We start from the raw sequence: 18466 nt of genomic DNA, 5'->3' as shown, positions 1-18466 counted from the left end.
TTAATTTTATTAATTTAATTTTATAAATTTCATTTGAACTTTTTACTAACAAAAGGTTTTTTGGTTGTCTCAACATGCAGGACATGTTTGAGAGGAAACACAAGGCACTTTTACATGTGCCCCAGGAGTTAGGAGGGGGTCAACTCTTTTTAATTAGAGTGGCTTGGAGAGTCACTCTAATTAAAGCACTGCTGTGTCTTGTGTATCAGCTCCCCAAGCTTAAAAACGGTGGCAGGGATGCTTGAACTAAAGCTCTTCAAACAAGCTTTAGTTTAGGTATTCCTGCTGCCATTTTTAAGCACATGGATGCTGATACACGAGATGCAGGAGGCTGCTGAAGCATAGTAATTGACACGCTCCAGCAGACTCAATTTAATTAAGTCCATTTGATTATTCCATTAATCAAGTCTGCTCTGACATACTGGAATTACAGCGCGTCAGAGCAGCTACCATGCTTGTGTATAGGTACCCACAGTGAATGACTTGCCTTCAGTTCAGTGGGGCTTTAAACTGTTTGGATGTGAATTGTACTTTTAGCTTCCTACTATGTTTGGATTAAGAAAACAGTCAAATTAGACCATGAGAAACAAGGCTGTTTGAACAGTTTAGAGACCGAAATTAACTGCCTTTTATTAGCTTGTCTCTTGTAAACTGTAATTGGAGACTTAGAGCTAAAGTGTGCCACCTTTTTTTCCTCCCTCTTGCAGACCTCTGACTGAGGAAGAAATTGCCGATCTGAGAGAGAGGCATTATGATTCCATTGCTGAAAAACAAAGAGCAGTTGATGTGAAACTTCAGTCCGAGGTAAATAATTGTAATGGTTTGTATTACATGAGTAGTCTAATGGTTAAAGATAATGGTCTACTTCAAAAAAGAACTCAAAGAACAAGACCTTTTAATTTGTGGTGAAAATTGCTTTTGCATTATTTTTTCATATGTTTAAGAAAGAAATAGTTTTTATAATGTTCACTTAAATTTTAACAGTTTTCCTTGGGAGAGCAGAATGAGCTGTGTGTGGTAGTCAGGGAAAAAGGAAAAATGTTCTTAATGAAAAACGTAACGTACCCATCTTAACCTGTTGTGGCAACTCACTGAATATGATGCGGGGATTAGGGACCACTTTGGATTAAATCTCTTTATTTAAATAAAATTTATATGCTTCATGTTTGACATTTTCTACCTTACACTATAGTGTTCTTCATAAAACTTACGTATGCATTTAAAACATTGCACTGTTTTCAAAGTGTCCATTTAACAAGTCATTAGTTTTTTTCTTGCAATCAAATTACAGTACTGTAGATAATCAAAGTTTCTGGTGATTACGTGCTGTGGTCAGTTTTATTTTTTGTTTGTCTTCATGAGTAACATTTTCTTTTAATTTAATAAGCTTATGTTTGTATTTATAGGAAGATAGATAGGTTCTGCTTTTGTTAACCCTTATTATTTTGTTTATATACAGTTAGCCTTACAAGAGGAGAAGTTAAGAATAGAAGAAGAGGCTTTATATGCTGCACAGCGTGAAGCAGCCAGGGCAGCAAAGCAGAAAATGCTTTTGGAGGTGAGGGGAAAAAGACCCCAATATATATCAGAGCTGCTGTTCTGTTTTTGTGTGTACAGTTTTATTTTCTCAGAAGTTATATCTGAGAAGCAGTTTGGCTGGCAGCAGTGCCTGTTTCCATGTATAGTGCCTGCAGTCCTAGCATCAAGTATTTTTAGCAGAGTAGCTCCCATTTTGTATAATGCAGCTATGCTTATGAACAGTGATGTTAAATAGCTGGTGCTTATCGCTTTGGGTGTTTTCATTAACCTTCACTTAAATTAGGTGTATATGTATATTGAGGGGGGGTGTGTATATATATATAATTTTTTGTTTGCTTGTTTGTTATTCAGAGAGCAGTTGCTGGTTGGTCTTCTAATACTTATTGCTTTTAGTTCTTCATATGGGTACAGTTTTATGAATAGTAACTCTGGGTTAAAAATTCAGCATGCCTTTTTTTTTTTTTAATGGTACACTTCACTGAAGAATGATAACATTGTTGAAAGATTGCAAGTATGTAAATATTACGTCTGATTTTTTTATTTTTTTTTTCACCATCAGTTTGAACATACTTTAATTTATATGGGGTGGTGGGGTCAATTTAAGTGGAATTTGTGGTTGTGGTCGCAATATATCCAGGAGAACAGGACTTCTTCCGGGACACTGATATGTTACTTTTAAGCAACTTTTATCACTCCATGTATCACCTCACAGAAGAAAAGAATCCATGCATTCACAAGATATCATGGCAGAACAGTTCATCAAATCTTCAGTATTACAAGTCTAACAACTATAATATTTGGAGTACAGTTTATTAGTTACTATAAGGCAAGGATAAATTCTAGTTGTCTTCTATTATCATGTGGTCCCATAAATTCCAGGTGTCTTTCTAGTCTACATTTTTTTTCTTATCCTGGTACCATCTTCTCTCTTCTTTCTTGATCTTTTTAGACTGACTACACTTCCGGATTTTGTTTTTGTTTCTGCTCCTTTCTGTGCTTAAAATAGACCTTCTTAAGACTTCTATAATACATCTTTTATTTTTAATAAAATTACTTTCCTTGAAAAGGGACTCCAAATCACATTAATTAATAAAAAGTGGAGAGGGATAGGAGGAAGTCAGTTAATCTTTCAAAATATTTAAGGTTGTGTAAGAGTGTTGTAACCATGATAGTCTGTAAATTATGCGAGAAGCAAGGATTTCTTTCGGTGAGATCTGTTTTTGGATCAACTATGTGGCTGAATGCAAGATATTCTTCCTTAGGTCTGATCACAAAAGATTTTAAGTGATTTTTATTAGCAAAAATGATTTGTTAGCTGCAGCTAGACAAAAACAGTACACACCTTTTTTTTTTAAAACTATTCTATAAAGTACATTTTGGGAAAATGACCTCAAGTTGTAACATTGACACGATGATCTAGAAATCAGTTCAAAATATGTACTAATCAGCAGCAAACATTGGTTTCTGTGTACTTTTTGGCAAACGCTGTTCTACTAAATCAACAAACTAGTTTTTAATTGGAAATATAGTGTTATGAATCTGATTTGGACACTGTTATTCATCTTAAATATGCCTTAAGTGGATAGTTTGATTCTAGTAGTAGTCACAGTGGGTGTCTTTACAAGTGCTTCGAAGTGGGCGAGGGAAGGGAGAAGGGGGGATACTCTAATTAGAGTGGCTCTTGGGAGCTACTCTAATTAGAGTGGCTCTTGGGAGCTACTCTAATTAGAGCACCCACAGGATTTCATGTATTCAGTGTCCTACACTTCCAAATGGCAGCGGGAATACTTTAACTAAAGCTTGTTCAACAACCTTTAGTTAAAGCACCCCGGCCACCATTTTGAAGTATGGGGATGCTGAATTACACATGCTGCTGCAGCAGATTCAATTAATCAAATCTATTTAGAACACATTGGAGCAGGTGTTGGGCACATGTATAGGTTGCCACTGTGACAAAAATTGTTTAACTAGGTGTTATATCAGCAAAAAGATGTCCTGGGACGTATTATCAGTTTGCTGCTTTTCTTGTTGTTTGTGTCTCATAAAGAGATAACTTCAGAGAATTTTTGGGAAGCTACTTTAACAAATTTAAAGATGGATCTATTGCATACACCAGTAGTTAATATCAAAATTGACTTAATTTATGTCACTGGCAGTGTTATCCTTTCCTCCCTCCAAACCGAATTCTGCCCCCAAATAATATCATGGAATTGTGGAAAAGGAAGGCATTCCATAACTTTCCAGTTCATCAGAAAATTATCTAGTTATGCAGCAATGTTCGCTAAGTGTTGTAGGAACTCTGCTAAGAGAAGAAGTATTGAAGTTATAACTTAGAATTGTGTTAAGTAATATATTTTCATAGATTCATTCAGCCAACCAGAAAGAATCCTACTGGTCATGTTAGAGTGCTTACATAAATCTTTCATTTCACATATTTCCATTATCCCCACTTTTCTTTGCTCTTCTCTTTATTCTACATCTGGGTAAATATGCAAACATATGTAAATATGTGTGTCTATGTAATCAAATCCTAATTTCACTTTTAGCTTTTATTAAATAATCTTATAATGGGGCAAACAGTTTACCTTTAAAATATATTACCAGATTTTTTGTCCGAGAGGTCTGAGGAAGAAAATGCCAGGCAACTTAAAACATCAAGAATGAGTGGAACCTGCTTCTTGGGGCTGAAAAGGGGATGGTTTTATTAGACTGTCTGTCCCTTTTTTTCAAACTCTTCTTGCATGAGAGTATATAATGAAGCCTGTAAACTGCAGAATTTAAACAACTCAATAAGCTTTGGCCACAACACAATGAACTTCTGCTCATATAAATCAAACACTTGCAATGTGTCAGTATTCCTTTGTGCTGAAGTAAAATAGCATGTAAGGAAATATATTTTTCTCTTTTTAAAAGTAGATTTCATTAGTCTGTCAGCTTCAGTGTTACCTATTGATCACATTGCAAGGACAAAATAAACCAACCAGATCTTCAAATCTCAGCTCCTTCTAGAAAGCCTTACTGGCTGTACTGAGGATACAATAAACAGAAGGAATAAAAGTAGTTTGTGAACAGGCTGCATCTCATGATCAAATTTGCACACAAAATGTGCTAGAAGCTCTTCCCTTTTCCATTAAGATGTGGAATTGTTACAAAGACTGTCTTTGGGATTAGGAAGAAAAGAACTGCTTGTATCCATTACATACTTGTGACTTTTTTCAATCAGATGCTTACTTAGGTGAAGTTTCACAATGATTACCCTAAATTAGGGGAGCTGGAGGTGGTAGATTCTAAGGAAAAAGCAGCTTGTCATTGTATGACATTTAAAAATAATGTTCTCTGTTTCATTCTTGAAAACTTGCTGATAGATGGCAATGTACACTTTTTTTTTTGGTAGCATCATAGACTACAAAGGATAATGCAAAGAAGCCAAGTGGGTAATAATGGAGAATATCAAAGGTAAGACATGAAACAAAGTTTTGTTTTTTTAATTGTTAAGGATAAATAAATAAATAAATAAATAATTGTTAAGGATAAATAAAGGATGTTCAGCAACTCTCTTATATAGCCCATACACTTATTTTTTTTTCCGTTAGCAAGGGGGGGAAATAGTCATTCATGCATCTATGTTGTACTGCGTTTCACTGGGGTTACTAAAATAGCGCAAACAAAACTCCATCCCACTTCAAAGTCCCTAAATTATCCCCCTCCCCCAGTGTGGTGTTCTTAATGACTTTTAAATTGTACATTTGTGTCATAACTGGAGATTAGTCAAGTGTAAAATAGATGAATTAGGAAGGCATTTGCCAGTCTTAAAAGACAGAGATGCAGACTTGGACTAGTGAGAGTTAAAATGATGTTTATGTAAACCTGGTAGTTTTACATAAGCTTACTTTTTCTTTCATCAAGTTTATAATTAAGTATTTAGGTAGGGCCTCAATCGGGTTGCCAGATGAGGACTCACTAAAAGATGACCATTTACAGAGACTTAAAAATGATAAGCCTAGATACATTCTGAAGAACTGTAAATGCCACACATTATCCAGAGTGGTGGTAATAATGTATTGTTTTTACAGCACAGTGGCAGAGGAAGATTTTGATTCTTATTTGAGAAATACAAAATTCCAATATGAAGCATTTCGGAGTAGTAGTAAGTCTCTCATTGCTTTGCTTGTTTGTTTGTTTGTTAATTGTTTGCTAAATATCTTGAGGGAGCAGACTGAATGACTGTGATTCTCCAAGGAGAACTTTTACTGTGCCCTTTTTTTAAATCTATACTTTCTGAATAAGACCAGGTAGGACCATGTATCCTTGCTTTTTTTTTTTTAAAGCTTTTGAGGCTTCTCTAGGTGTGCCTCTTGTGCATCACAGGCAGATGTTCAGACTGTATCCAGCATTCAAGCAGAAGTTCCTTCTAGTAAAATAAAGTATATATGAATTTGATGTGTTCTAGGAAAAGTTGCTTTATATTGGGATGGGCAATTATTTTGGGCAGAGGGCCACTTACTGAGTTTCAGCAAGCGATCGAGGGCCGCATGACAGGCAGCCCAGGGCAGATTAATATCAATTTTCTAATTTTTTGGGGGCCCCACAGGCCGGATAGGATGGCCTGGCAGGCCGCATCCAGCCCCCGGGCTGCATTTTGCCCACCCCTGCTTTATATGCGTGGCACACTTAAATGAATTACAATTGATCATTGATAATGCTTAGATTTTAACTTGTATGTTGTTACATTGTCTATTTAAATCACCATACGCTTTTAAGTAGCAGCAATGGAGGGGAAAACGGGACCGAGTTGGTATGGGATCAGCAGCAGCTCTGGGCCTGGGTAGGCACTAAAGTTAGAGCTTCAGCAACCACCTGCTCCCCCCTCCCCCCACCTTCTACTTGAATGCAGGATAAAGAGCTTCTTTCCCCATGTTAAATGGGGTTCAGAGGGAGGGACCCTTGTCTTGGGTTCTAGTAAATACAGTAGATCTTGAGTAAAAGTCACTGTCAAAGTGGTTGCTCTTTCTGTTAAATCTTGAAGCCAAGAACATGTGTGTGTTAAAAATACATTTTTGATGTAGGACTTTCATCTGATGCTACTGTTCTGACCCCAAACACGGAGAGCAGCTGTGATTTAATGACCAAAACAAAATCAACAAGTGGAAATGATGACAGCACTTCACTAGACCTAGAATGGGAAGATGAAGAAGGTATTTATTCTTTCACATAGTTTGTCATGCTGACCTTACACTGGTCAAAAGTACTAACCCATGAACTGACATTAAGTTTAGTCTTCCTTGATATGTTAAATGGAAAGAAGTGGTTTAACCCTTTGAAAACATGCTTTCTTAAATGTTTGCCTGTGTTCTGATTACTGCAGTGTTGATATTGTTCAGAAAGCGTGACATGGAAATACTAGCTAATTAATAAACTTGGCTGTACATCTAATAGGAACATATTAATTTCCTTAGATTTTTCAGGAAATTTGCTTTTTTTTTTTTTTTTAGCATTCCACACTACCAGACCTACTAGTAAACCTACAGCAAAATGAATTGTAAAGAAATGCTGCCCCCTTGTGAATTATCAAGCATCAGGAACAAGCTACTACTCTTCCTTCTGTTGTTTCACTACTGAAGAGTAAAACTAGTCAATTTTTTCACTGAAATGGTTTTATCAAAAGAATCTGATTTTGATGAAAAGCTTTCACTTAAAGAAAATGTGTTAGCTTGAATGAAACTTTTATCAGGCATACTTGTCAGCACTTAACCTGAGTTAGTGCACGTACCAATGCACAGTAATAGGATTTTCTTTTGCCCCTTCCTGTTAAAGCTGTGTTCATTTTTGTTTAAATAAATTATCATTGGGAGAGAGACAAATACTGACTTGCTCTTTAAAGCTAGTGGTCACTTGGAACATGGGAGAACCCAGGGTCAGGTCTCTTGTAAGCAGACAGATTTTGAACTTGAATTTTCTATATTGCTGGATTAGTGCCACAATCTCTTGACTGCTTGGATATTCTTATTTTTTCTCTCTCCTACCACTTTCCACAAAAGATTCTGAAACAAAGGGGAAAGTAATGTTGAACATTAGTGTCTTATGAAATACTGGTTGTTTTCCAGACACCTCTAAAATGTAGGTAGAAACTTTTTTTTTCCAAAGAAGAAAGCTGGCAATAGCAATGTAACTACTGGTAGACACTTTGAAAATGAAGCAAGCTAAAACCACAGCACTGACAACATGGTATATTTAATCAGTGGTGTTTAATTAGCTGTCAGTGCTGTGGCAGCCCTGAAACTGACTAGTTCCCACTATTTTTAGGGCTTCTGCTAGCCCTCTGAAAACTGTTTTTTCCCCTCACCATTTCTATTGCCTTCAACAGTTGTGTCCCATGGGGGTGCAATACAGTTGTATTAAAGGGTTGATGGTAAGACTGAAAGATGGATTTGTGGTTTTCAGGGCAGCAGGGCAGGGAGCCTGAGCCTAAAGAGGAAAGCCCCCACCTGTCCCCACCCCCCACCACAGGCTCTGCTCTGGCTGCGCTGCCAGTGGGCTGCTGTAGCAGCCACCACCTCCCACACAAGAGGCAGCAAGGACTTGGGCACTGCTGCAGGGGGCTGCATACCGAGGTCCCTGGCCCTGTAACCCTGGCAGCTGGGGGCCCCTCCAGCAGGGCTCGGGGGGAGCATATGGGGCTATGGGGGGGGAGCAGTGAGGGGCCTGGACCTGCATCATGGTGTGCAAAGCAGGCAGGGGGAGCTCAGATTTTCCATAATTAAAACCAAAATCAAATGCCAGAATTTATAGATATTTAGAATGTATTTTATTATAGTGATTGATGCACTGGTAGGCTTCCAAATTGGTTTAAAATTTTAAATACATCAATAAAACTATGTTAAATAGATACAGATATATAGATCCCTCTCCTTCTGTGTGTGTGTGTGTGTGTGTGTGTGTGTGTGTGTGTGTGTGTGTGTGGAGAGAGAAATGGACAGATGGGTCTCTCTAGATAGCTATATGAAAAAAATGAGAGATCTCTCTGTCATGCGTGTGTGTGTGTGTATATAAAAAATGATAAAAGCTTTAATCTGTCTGTCTGTCCATAATGCTTTATTAGCACTCTGATTGGCTGACAAATAGAAACATTTGGACAGGTAGCAATGCACTGCCATGATGTCAGGGTTGGGGGTAAGGCCAGCTGTTACCCTCCAGCCTGCTCCCTGTAGGTGTGACGATGGAGCAGGGGGGCAGCCACTGGAGCTGGCCTCACACCCCTTGCTGCAGGTGATGGCAGCGGCCCAGGGGGAGAGCGGAGTCAGGATGCTGCAGGGGGGTGAGGCCAATGGCGCTGGCCTCCACCTGCCCCTCCCTGCTTCAGTCATTGCAGCCTGCATGGCCAACCTGGTGGCGGTGGGGGGAAGAGCAGGCCCGATGCAGGGGCAGAAGCAGCAGGCATACCGTGGCCATGAGGAAAGGAGAGGAGTGGGCCCAGGCCTGATGTGGGGTGGGGAATGAGTCTGGTGGGGTGGGAGCAGCAGGCCCAGCCCAATGTGCCCTGACACAGCAGCAGCTGGGGAAGGGGAAGAGCAGTCTCCTCCCTGCCTTGGACCCAGGCCTAATCCTCCCCTCCGCACCGCCCCACCCCCCACCACATTGGCCCCAAGCCTGCTCCTCCCAACCCCCACTGCCACCAGGTTGGCCCAGGCCCATTGCTCCCAGCCCTGGCAGCCTGGCTTTTCCCCACCCTTGGGCCCAGGCCTGCTCCTCCCCTTCCCCCACCACTGCAGCAGGGAAGGAGGGGGAATGGGCCTGGACCTCAAGCAACAGGAGGGAAGGGGGAAGTGGGTCCAGATGGGGGGGGAGACCACAGGGCTGTATCCCCGCCCACTCCCCCCCAATCCCTCAGGTCATTCTTGATGGGCAGTTGGCTAGTGTGTGTGTGTATGTATATATGAGATAGATAGATCTCTATGTATCCAAATGCCAAAGTGCCTGGCCAGAATGATGGGTGAGTGGTGGGGACAGAGTGCTGCTCCGCATCTGGCTGCATGCAACCGTCGCCCTCGCTGTTTGTCTGTCCCTGTATACCCCCTCCACACAAGAATGATGGGATATAGCTGTAGGGTGTCACATGGGGAGTGGACAGGGTGGCGCATCCGCCCCACAGCCATGTGCTGCAGCCAGTGGGCACTGCCTGTGTCCCCTTGCCCACTCCCCTTGTACCCTGCAGCTCTGCGCCATGCATCCCCCCACCACGTGGGAAGCACCTGCCATTTGCGGGGAGGGGGGTGGTATGGGGTACGTGGCCACAGGGTACCGCATGGGGAAGGGGCATGCCAGGTGCAGGCAGCACCTGTGCCTGCTCCCTGCACAGTACCCTGCAGCCATGCCTCCCCCCACCCCCAGCAAAGGGAGCACCTACCTCCTGTGGGCCGCAGAGGGGGTATGGCATGGGGGGGCTGGTGCACGGGCACAGGCAGCCCTGAGGGGTAGGAGGATGCGAGGAGCGCCCGCCAGCTGCAGCACATGGCCTCAGGATGGGAAGCGCCCCTCATTTCTGCTCCCCACACGGCACCCTGCAGCTCTGCGCCATGCCTCTCCTGTGTTTTGGGTGCTGCCGGTGCAGGGGCAGTGTGGCTGCAGGGTGCTATGCAGGGAGTAGGCAGGGAGGCAGTCCCTGCCCCACAGCCATGTACTGCATCCAGCAGGCACTACCTGCACCCCCCCATCCCCTCACTGCACCCTGCCCCCCACAATTAATTGCAAGCCATGCCCTCCACAGTGGCAAGCCATGCCCCTGCAGCTGGGAGCACAGCCTGGTCCTGCCTGCTTTGGCCCCCGCTTCCACCTGTCTGTCTGTTCGCCTGTCCTAAGGCTCTGGGCCGCACATGCACAGTTAGCCCAGAGTGTTACAGACAGACAGAAGTGGTAAGTTTTTTATTATATTCTAGAGAGAGAGATCTCTATATATGGCATTTCATTTTAATCACAAATTTGGGGGGTTTTAATCTGACAATTTTGCATTTTTAAACAAAACCAGGATCCCTGGTTATAATACAAGCATTGGACAGCAAATATGGATTGGTGTTGTGCTTTGTACTGATTGAATACTACTGAGAGTAAAAGAAAGTATGAACAAAGACACTTATTTTCTCTTGCCTTTCGGTTTGTACTTGATTAACTTAGGCTTGGATACAGTTTTCAATGCAATAAAAAATGTGAGGGAGAGGTTAGATTTTGTGCTCTAAGATAGAAAGATTGGAGAGTTAAAAAGGAAGCTTGAGCTCTGGGCTTATTTATGGCTTATTTATTCACTCCTGTGGTTAATGAACTGAAAGGTGTTTAGCCAAAAAGAAAGACTACTGTCAGATGGGGGAGGAAAAAAACGCAGTGCTTTACCAGAAGAGGAAGCATGTTAGTTTGACCCAGCTCCCCAGCATCTCTATACGTTTGGGTGTTTCAGCAGGGTGCTTTTATCTAAAGCTGATTCAGTCAGTTATTGCATAAAAGTGCCAAAAAGTCCCACTGAAGTACGCAATCTATACAGACATTAGGTGTGCCTGGTGGAACTAAAACTGTGCTTCTTCTGGGCATGCACTGTGCTTGGTCTGGGGTTGCACCAAGCTTAAAGTAAAGCACTGTTTTGTTTTGGATTTTTTCATGTCTAAGCAGCCACAAGGAGTAACATCTTCTTTAAAAGGTTTTTTTGCAATATCAATGCCTAAACTAAGATAAACATTGATAGGGAATTAAATTATGCTTGGCCTTCTAAAAAGTTGCTCAATTTGGAAGGGCCAAACAGCTAGAAATAGCTTTGTCTGTGTACTGCTTACTTCATCTTCAGATGAGGTTATTATAGGAAATAGCAAACGTTTATGTTACAGCAGTCCTTAAAATTGCCTGCTGGGATGGGCTGCATTGTGCTGGTCACTATACAAAAAGAAATCACATGATTGGCTTTGCATAGTCTAAAGGCAGAACAGATGAAGACAAATGGGATGTAGTTATGTGAAGGATTAAATTTCGAAGTAGGTACAAAGCTGCCTTTGGGTCTAGTAGCTTATTCTTACTCTGAATATTTTTATGGCTCACAAGCTGCCAAGTACATGTAGCATAGAGGAATGTGCAATAAGGCAACATGTTTAACTTCATCCTGCTGACAAACATAAATTGTGAAATAGTATATATTTTTCTTGATGACACCTTTAGTGAACCATCAATAGCTAAAAACAATCAGACTGAAATATATCTGTGCTTCACAAGTATAGGGAGTAGATGTAGCTCTTTCCTGTAGTCAAGTGACACATGGGTTTTATGCAAATAACAGTTCTTTTTCACTTGCAATATTGAAGTCAGTTTTAAATGGCAGGAAGTTAATTAGGAAGGTAGAAGAAACTTGACTGATTAAAACAAAAGGAACAATAAGGCTGTCTTGCTTCTCTCCATTTGGAGAGGAACTTGTATGTCACTGGGAGAAACAGCCATATTAGTTGTGTAATTAATACTATCTTTTGAAAAACCTCTGCCTTGCAAGTTTCTGATCAGTTGGGCATTGGGTATATTTTAAATTTGCCCTTTGTGCATAAAAGAACAGTGGTTAATGCATCCAGGGAATAGAGTTGCTAAACTTGACAATCTGTTTAAGAAGTTTTACTGGGTGCAGATTTTTTTGAAATCTCTAGAACCAAATCCATTTCTGTAGACCAAACTTTTTTGATTGTACACCCCTATCAGTAAAAAAATTTTTGAGCATGCACCCCCAATATGTATATTTATTTATTTTTAAAGTATATACATGTACTACTGTACTAATATAGTATGTACATTATAAAACATAGACAAAAAATAGAAATTAAAAAAGGATGAAATAAAGATGAACAATATTTTTAAAATATTTTTATTTTATGTATTTAACAGTACAAAAAACCTTTTTGCTCTCACTAAAAAAAATATTATTTAGTTTTTACCTTGTAATGTGGCTGATGAAGAGCTCATACTAGGAGTAGGAGAAGTGTCAGCTCTGCTATTTTCTTGCTGTTTGCTTGTGCTCACTTCAGTAGTGTTATCTTCAATCCACAGTTTCTTTCAGGAATCTTTTTAAGCCTCTTGTCCATTTTGTGAGGGTTAGTTTAGTTAAAACTAGAGAATATAATTTGTAAATCCATTTAACTGGGCACACAAACTGCAATACATTGCAATACGCTGAAAGCGAACAAACACTTCTTCCCTCAGGATACCATACGTGACCGTCCGACATACGGACTGAATGAGGGCGCCAGTGTCAATCTGTATATTAAATATTAGTAAAGCTTAATTTCTTTCTTATTTTTTTTAGATAAAAAGTAAAAATACAAGTTCTAATATTTTCTTCAAGCACCCCAATAGATCGTCTTGTGCACCCCACTTCGGAGACCACAAGATTAAAGAGGAGTTGATAGCTTTTATAGCAGGAAGTTTTTAACGTTTACATTGTTTTCATGTAGGAAGGCCAATGGATTAGATTTGAGAGAGATTACCAATAAGAACTGGTCCTCTTAAACTGTTTATTTGCCTTTTAAGTGTTAAAAATACAATTTTTTTTCTTTACAGTGATGTGAACCATATTTGATTGGAATGTAAAGTAAGAGTCAATGCAAGCAGAATTATCAAAATCTGGATCATAATGTTTTTGTTCATTAGCTCAAATGTGGAAACATATTTTTCACTCCTTTTTCACCCCTTCCCCCCCACCCCCCAAAAAAAAATTTATGGCTTTGCAGAAAGTTCTCTTAAATTGTAGGCATGAACAGAATGATCCCATTGAGAGAGCGCTCTAAGACAGAAGAAGATATACTCCGAGCAGCATTAAAATTTGGCAGCAAAAAGACTGGAAGTAATCCAACGTCCGCTTCTGATGAATCAAATGGGTTGGAATGGGAGAATGATTTTGTTAGTGCCGAGATGGATGATAATGGCAATTCAGAGTATTCTGGATTTGTGAATCCTGTACTAGAACTTTCTGTGTCGGATGTCAAGAAATCTGATACTAATCAAGACAGATAGTAAAATTACATTGCCCTTATTCATGACCAAATGTTTAAAATTAAATGGAAAGGATAGAAATGCATTGAGTCCTTCTGTAAGAAAAAGGAGGAAATCATGCGGTAAAGGTCACTTGCAAGGAACAGAAGTGACTTGCAATCTGAATGATTTTAGAATTAAGTGCAATTTTATCATCTACCTGCTAAATTTTTATGAAAATTGAGGTGATTCTATTGTGTATATTTCTGGATATCTGGGTTTACTATAAATTATCTGCACTAATTTAAGCTTCATAGCTTGACATACCTATATTTTAACTAGCTATTTTGTCTTGATAATATTTCTACTGATTTGTTTTTAGAAGTTGTCTTTAGCCTAATATTTATCTCAGAAATAAATAGTCTGCATAAGTTCTCTAATACTTGAATGTGGAAACAGAACATTTTATAGATTGTATTTATTTCCATGATGTGGTGGTTGATTTGCTTTTTGACATTTTGAAAGTGGTAGTCAGCAATTTATCATGTGAAATTGACTGTTTACAACATTTTTTAATCCCTGTTTAGTGCATTTTTCTTGCCTCTTTCATTTTAATTATTTCCTTACTTAAGCACAACACATCTGGATAATGTATTAAAGCATCAGTTTAGACTAGAGCCTATCTTGTATAATAAGGTCTTGTGCATACTTGGGAGTAGGCTACAAAAAGAATTTTTTTTTAGCTGGTTCTCTGTGTGCAGTGCAGCTATTGACACTGGAAATTATCTACAAGAGAACTTGGAGGACCAAAGGTTCCATTTTTTCCCCTTAAAACGCACCAAATGCTTCTAATACAAGGTTACTTAACTGAATGTTTTTCTCACCTTGTGCAGCACAATTTCTTCAGCTCCACATGAGTTTAGGCAGCATTGCACAAACAGACTGGGAGTACAATAGAAAATTGCTCTTCTGCTAGGTTTGGAAGAAAAAAGCTCAATTGGAGTTCTGGTAGCTGTACAAACACAAGGAGAAAGACCGATCCTTTCCAATTACGCAGCAGTGCATTCAAGCTTTTTAGCTTTCCTATGCCTTGTAACTGAACAGTTACCATGTAACATCAGCAGATACAAGTCTAAACTGTGCAGTCTGCCACATAGTCTCCCATTACATTTGATATACTTTATATAAAATAAAAGCTAACTGAGGAAAACACGTACAAAACTATAGTTCTTTTTTTCCCCCTGTGATTGCAGTAAAGCCTTACTATGTGTAAATTATGTATTGCTCTGCTTCCTCCTGAACAAGGGTTTCTGTGTGGTTTCTCCTTTTGGAATAAGGGCAGTGCTGTTCCTAAGAATAAGTAGCAGCAGAAAAAATTGACAAGTACCAGCAACCCCCACTTAATGCTGTTTCGCTTAGTGCTATTTCATTATGACACTCATTTTAAATTGATACCTGATTTCACTTAGCGCTCAGTGAGTTTTGTTGTAACGCTCATGGTTGCTACCTTGGGTCATTAAAAACACTTGTAATCGCCATCTTGGTTCATCAGATACTTTTGGTTTCACTTGACATTTAGTTTTTCAGGAACCAATTAAGAGCACTAACCGGGGGTTGTCTGTATATAATAAAAAGTTGTGCAAGTATTTAGGTATCTGAGCCCATGTCAGGCCAGGGTACTATAGTTTGATCATCTTTTCCGTGTCTTTTAGCTAAAATAAGAACACCAGACACTTGACCTAAATATGTACGTATGTGGACGTCTTAACAAACAGCTAAAACTTTTGTTAATGTATTTAACATTTCATTTCTTAATTTAAACTGTAGCTTTGTCATTGGAGATGTTGTAATGTAATACTTAATTTGCAATGCCTGTAACATGCTTCTAAATTTGTATGCATCAAATGTATATTTTTGGTTTGGCATAAGTTACTACCAAGTAATTTTTCCTGACATTCATATGATGAACCTTGAAGGTTGAAGGAAAAGTAACTTTCTTAAGCTGTAAATAAAGACTTTTTTTACATGCTTAAATCTGTAGTTTTCCAGTTGTCATTTTTTTCTTATATTGAAAGCCTAGTAAACTTGTGCTAACAAACTTATCTTCACTTGAAAACTAGTTACCATATTTATTTAAATCCAAGACAAGGTTTTTACATCATTTTACATGTGGGAGGAGCACGTTGCATTTGAGTGCAAGGCAGCTGCTACTGCTGATTCCAGGCCCTGACCTAGGATCAGAGCTGGAGCCACAGCCTCTGCCCCCACAACTCCTTGACCTCCAGGCCCAGCATGGCTCTGGCTGCACTCCATCCCCAGCCCCACCATGCAGCAGCAACAATTCTGGTGGCAGCTCTGGGCCTGTCTTCAGCTCCAGGGTCTGGCTGGAGCTGCTACTGCTGCAGCAGCTACTTCATGGATAGACTGAGGCTGGGGCAGCGATGTGCTCTAACAAGAGCAGGGCTGCAGCCTGAAGGTAAGCAATGGAGGGAGCATGAAGAGGCAGTGGTGGCAGCAAAGGGGACAGGTGCCAGAGAGTGCAGGCATTGCAGGGGAAGGGGGTGTAAGTAGTAAAGAGAGCAGACACGGGACAGGTATCAGGAGAAGCAGGCACTGGGGGAATATGGAGGCAAAGGCCAAGGGTTTAACCATAACATCAATAGAAGCCCCAGATATACGGAGCATTTTGGACAGAGGAAGAAAGTGGCTGGGATAGGCTTCTGCTCTGTGCTGTATGCACCTACATACAAGCAGAAGCCATTGCAGTGTGGGGATCAAGTTGACAGAGCCCTGGTATTTGGGATAAGAGCAAAGCAGTTCATAGGATCATAAGAAAGTACGGCTGTAAGGGACATCACAAGTTTTATCTAGTCCAGCCTCGCTCAAATCAGGGTCCTCTCTGACTACACCGTCCGAGTCAAGTATCTGTTGAACCTGCCTTTGAAGGTTGTCAAGGATGGAGATTGCATAATTTCTCTAGGTAGACTGTTCCAGTGCTTGACCACCGTCATAGTCCAGAAGTTATTACTAATTTCCAACCTAAGTTATCTCTGCTGTAGTTTAAGGCCATTGCAATGGGTATTCTTCCTGCAGCCACAGAAAAAAGCTCATCCCCATCTTCTCTATAATAACCCTTCAGGTATTTGACAGTTATGAAAACATTCCCAAAACTAACCATAGCTTTTTCAATTTCCTAATAAGGCATGCTTCCCAGGCCCCTAATCATTTTGTTGCTCTGCATTGAACACTTTCCAACCTGTCCACATCCTTTTTGGAGTGTGGGGACCAAAATTGGACCTAGTACTCAAGATGAGGCCTCACCAGTGCTGAATAGAGAAGAAGAATCACTTCCCTTTATTTGGACGTCACACTTCTGTTAATATAATCCAGTATGCTGTTAGGGGTTTTGTTGCAGCCTCATAAAGAAGAGGGAAATCCACTTTTTTTCACTAGCCGCAGGGAGCAGAAAATGGACAAGGGACTTGAAGTTGCAGCAAAGTAAGCTTATGTTGAATAGCAGGAAAAACTGTTTCACTATTAGAACAATGATGCCATTGCATAGGGAAGTTGTGAAACTGCTGTCATTGGGGGGCATTCAGGAGAAGGCTAGACAGCCATTGGTCAGAGATGATCTAGGCACAGCTACACCTGTGTTCTACTATGTGTATTTCCCATGCTTCTGGACTATGCTGGTTGCCACATGGGGTGTGGAGGGGATTTTTTTCCCTTCCTGCTTTTACATGTATCATGGTTTGTTCAGCCTTCCTCAGAAGCCGTGGATGTTGGCTGCAGCTAAGATGGGTTTTTGACTGGGTGTACCAGTGCTCCTGCTGGGACTTAAACTGAAAAGTGCCTGCCTAGAGGATCTTGCTCCTTTGTTCAGGGTCAGACCAATCACCATATTTGAGGTCAGAAAGAAATTTTACCCCATGGTCACACATGTATTGTGGGGGTTGGGGGGAGGGGTGTCCTCTGTAGCAGAGGGTGTGGCCCATTTCCTTGGGTCTTGAGCAGATTTTAACAACTTTTGCAGCAGCAGAATGTTGGCTGCTGTGGTCCCCCTGCTCTACTTGTGGCAAATTAGAGTGTGATGTCTTGTGGCTGTGTGAGGGTTGACTGTGTAGCTTTGCTCTACTGTTAGACAGTAGATTTGTATGGAATGGTTTGGATACAGATGACCCTGCCTCAGGCTGGAGGTTCGACTAGATCAGCATTTCTCAATCCGTGGGTTGCAACCCAAAAGTGGGTTGCAAGAATATATGAAAGGTTCACAAACAAACTTTAAAAGTGGATTATTCTTTAAAGGAGAAAAAGTGGGAAAAGGCAGGTTTTCCCTTGCAGGCTGGCAGTTTCAGCTTGGGCCTGCAGGGAGCAGGAGGAAGATGATCAGCAGGGATCCGGGTTTTTCATTTCCCAGAGAAAAACAGAGAAAACACGGATTTTCACTTTTAGAAAAGGAACCCATGGATTTCCTCTTTTTGCAAAGAGCTCTGCAGGCTAGCTGAGTTCCAGCCTGCAAGAGCTGTTTGCAAAAGGGTGGGAAAGCCCCAACCCTGCCCGGAGGGGAAAGGCAGAGCCTGACGCTCACACTTACTGGAGACTGCTTCAGGATCACTCTTCTTGCTGGAGGTAAGTGGGGCTTGGGGGTTGCAGGGCAGGAGTGGGCAGAGGCTGGCTAGGGGTTAAGGCAGCAGGGAGGTTTGCAGCCAGCTGGGCGCTCTGGCCAGGAGGGGGGTTGCAGCCTCCCCGTGCCCAGCCAGAGTGCTCAGCCAGCTGCAAACCCACACTGCTCCCAGCCAGCTGCAAACCTCCCGTCTCCTGGCTGGAGTGCCTGGACAACTGCAAACCCTGGGTTGTAAATGCTGCACTCCCCACCCTGCTGCTCTATCCCCAGGCTCTCTGGAGCACAGCATGGGTGACTGGTGGGGCAGCACGCAGTAGGACC

General features: G+C 41.0%; 1 protein-coding gene across 1 annotated transcript in view; it reads left to right on the top strand.

The window, feature by feature from the left end:
- The window catches only part of AP1AR (adaptor related protein complex 1 associated regulatory protein), a 35508-nt gene extending 19953 nt beyond the window's left edge, over window positions 1-15555 (top strand). The window contains exons 5-10 of the mRNA XM_090036682.1: window positions 708-804; window positions 1460-1558; window positions 4934-4995; window positions 5613-5686; window positions 6606-6734; window positions 13301-15555. Of these exons, the coding sequence (XP_089892808.1) occupies window positions 708-804; window positions 1460-1558; window positions 4934-4995; window positions 5613-5686; window positions 6606-6734; window positions 13301-13563 (724 nt within the window). The 3' untranslated portion in view covers window positions 13564-15555. The remainder of the gene's footprint in view (window positions 1-707; window positions 805-1459; window positions 1559-4933; window positions 4996-5612; window positions 5687-6605; window positions 6735-13300) is intronic.
- Window positions 15556-18466: the final 2911 nt, after the last annotated feature.

This window comes from Crocodylus siamensis, chromosome 2 (assembly GCF_052110815.1).
Source record: "Crocodylus siamensis isolate JL-2025a chromosome 2, ASM5211081v1, whole genome shotgun sequence".
Classification (NCBI taxonomy): Eukaryota; Metazoa; Chordata; order Crocodylia; family Crocodylidae; genus Crocodylus; species Crocodylus siamensis.
Note: the sequence above shows the minus strand (reverse complement) of the source record. Positions and strands in the feature narration are given on the sequence as shown.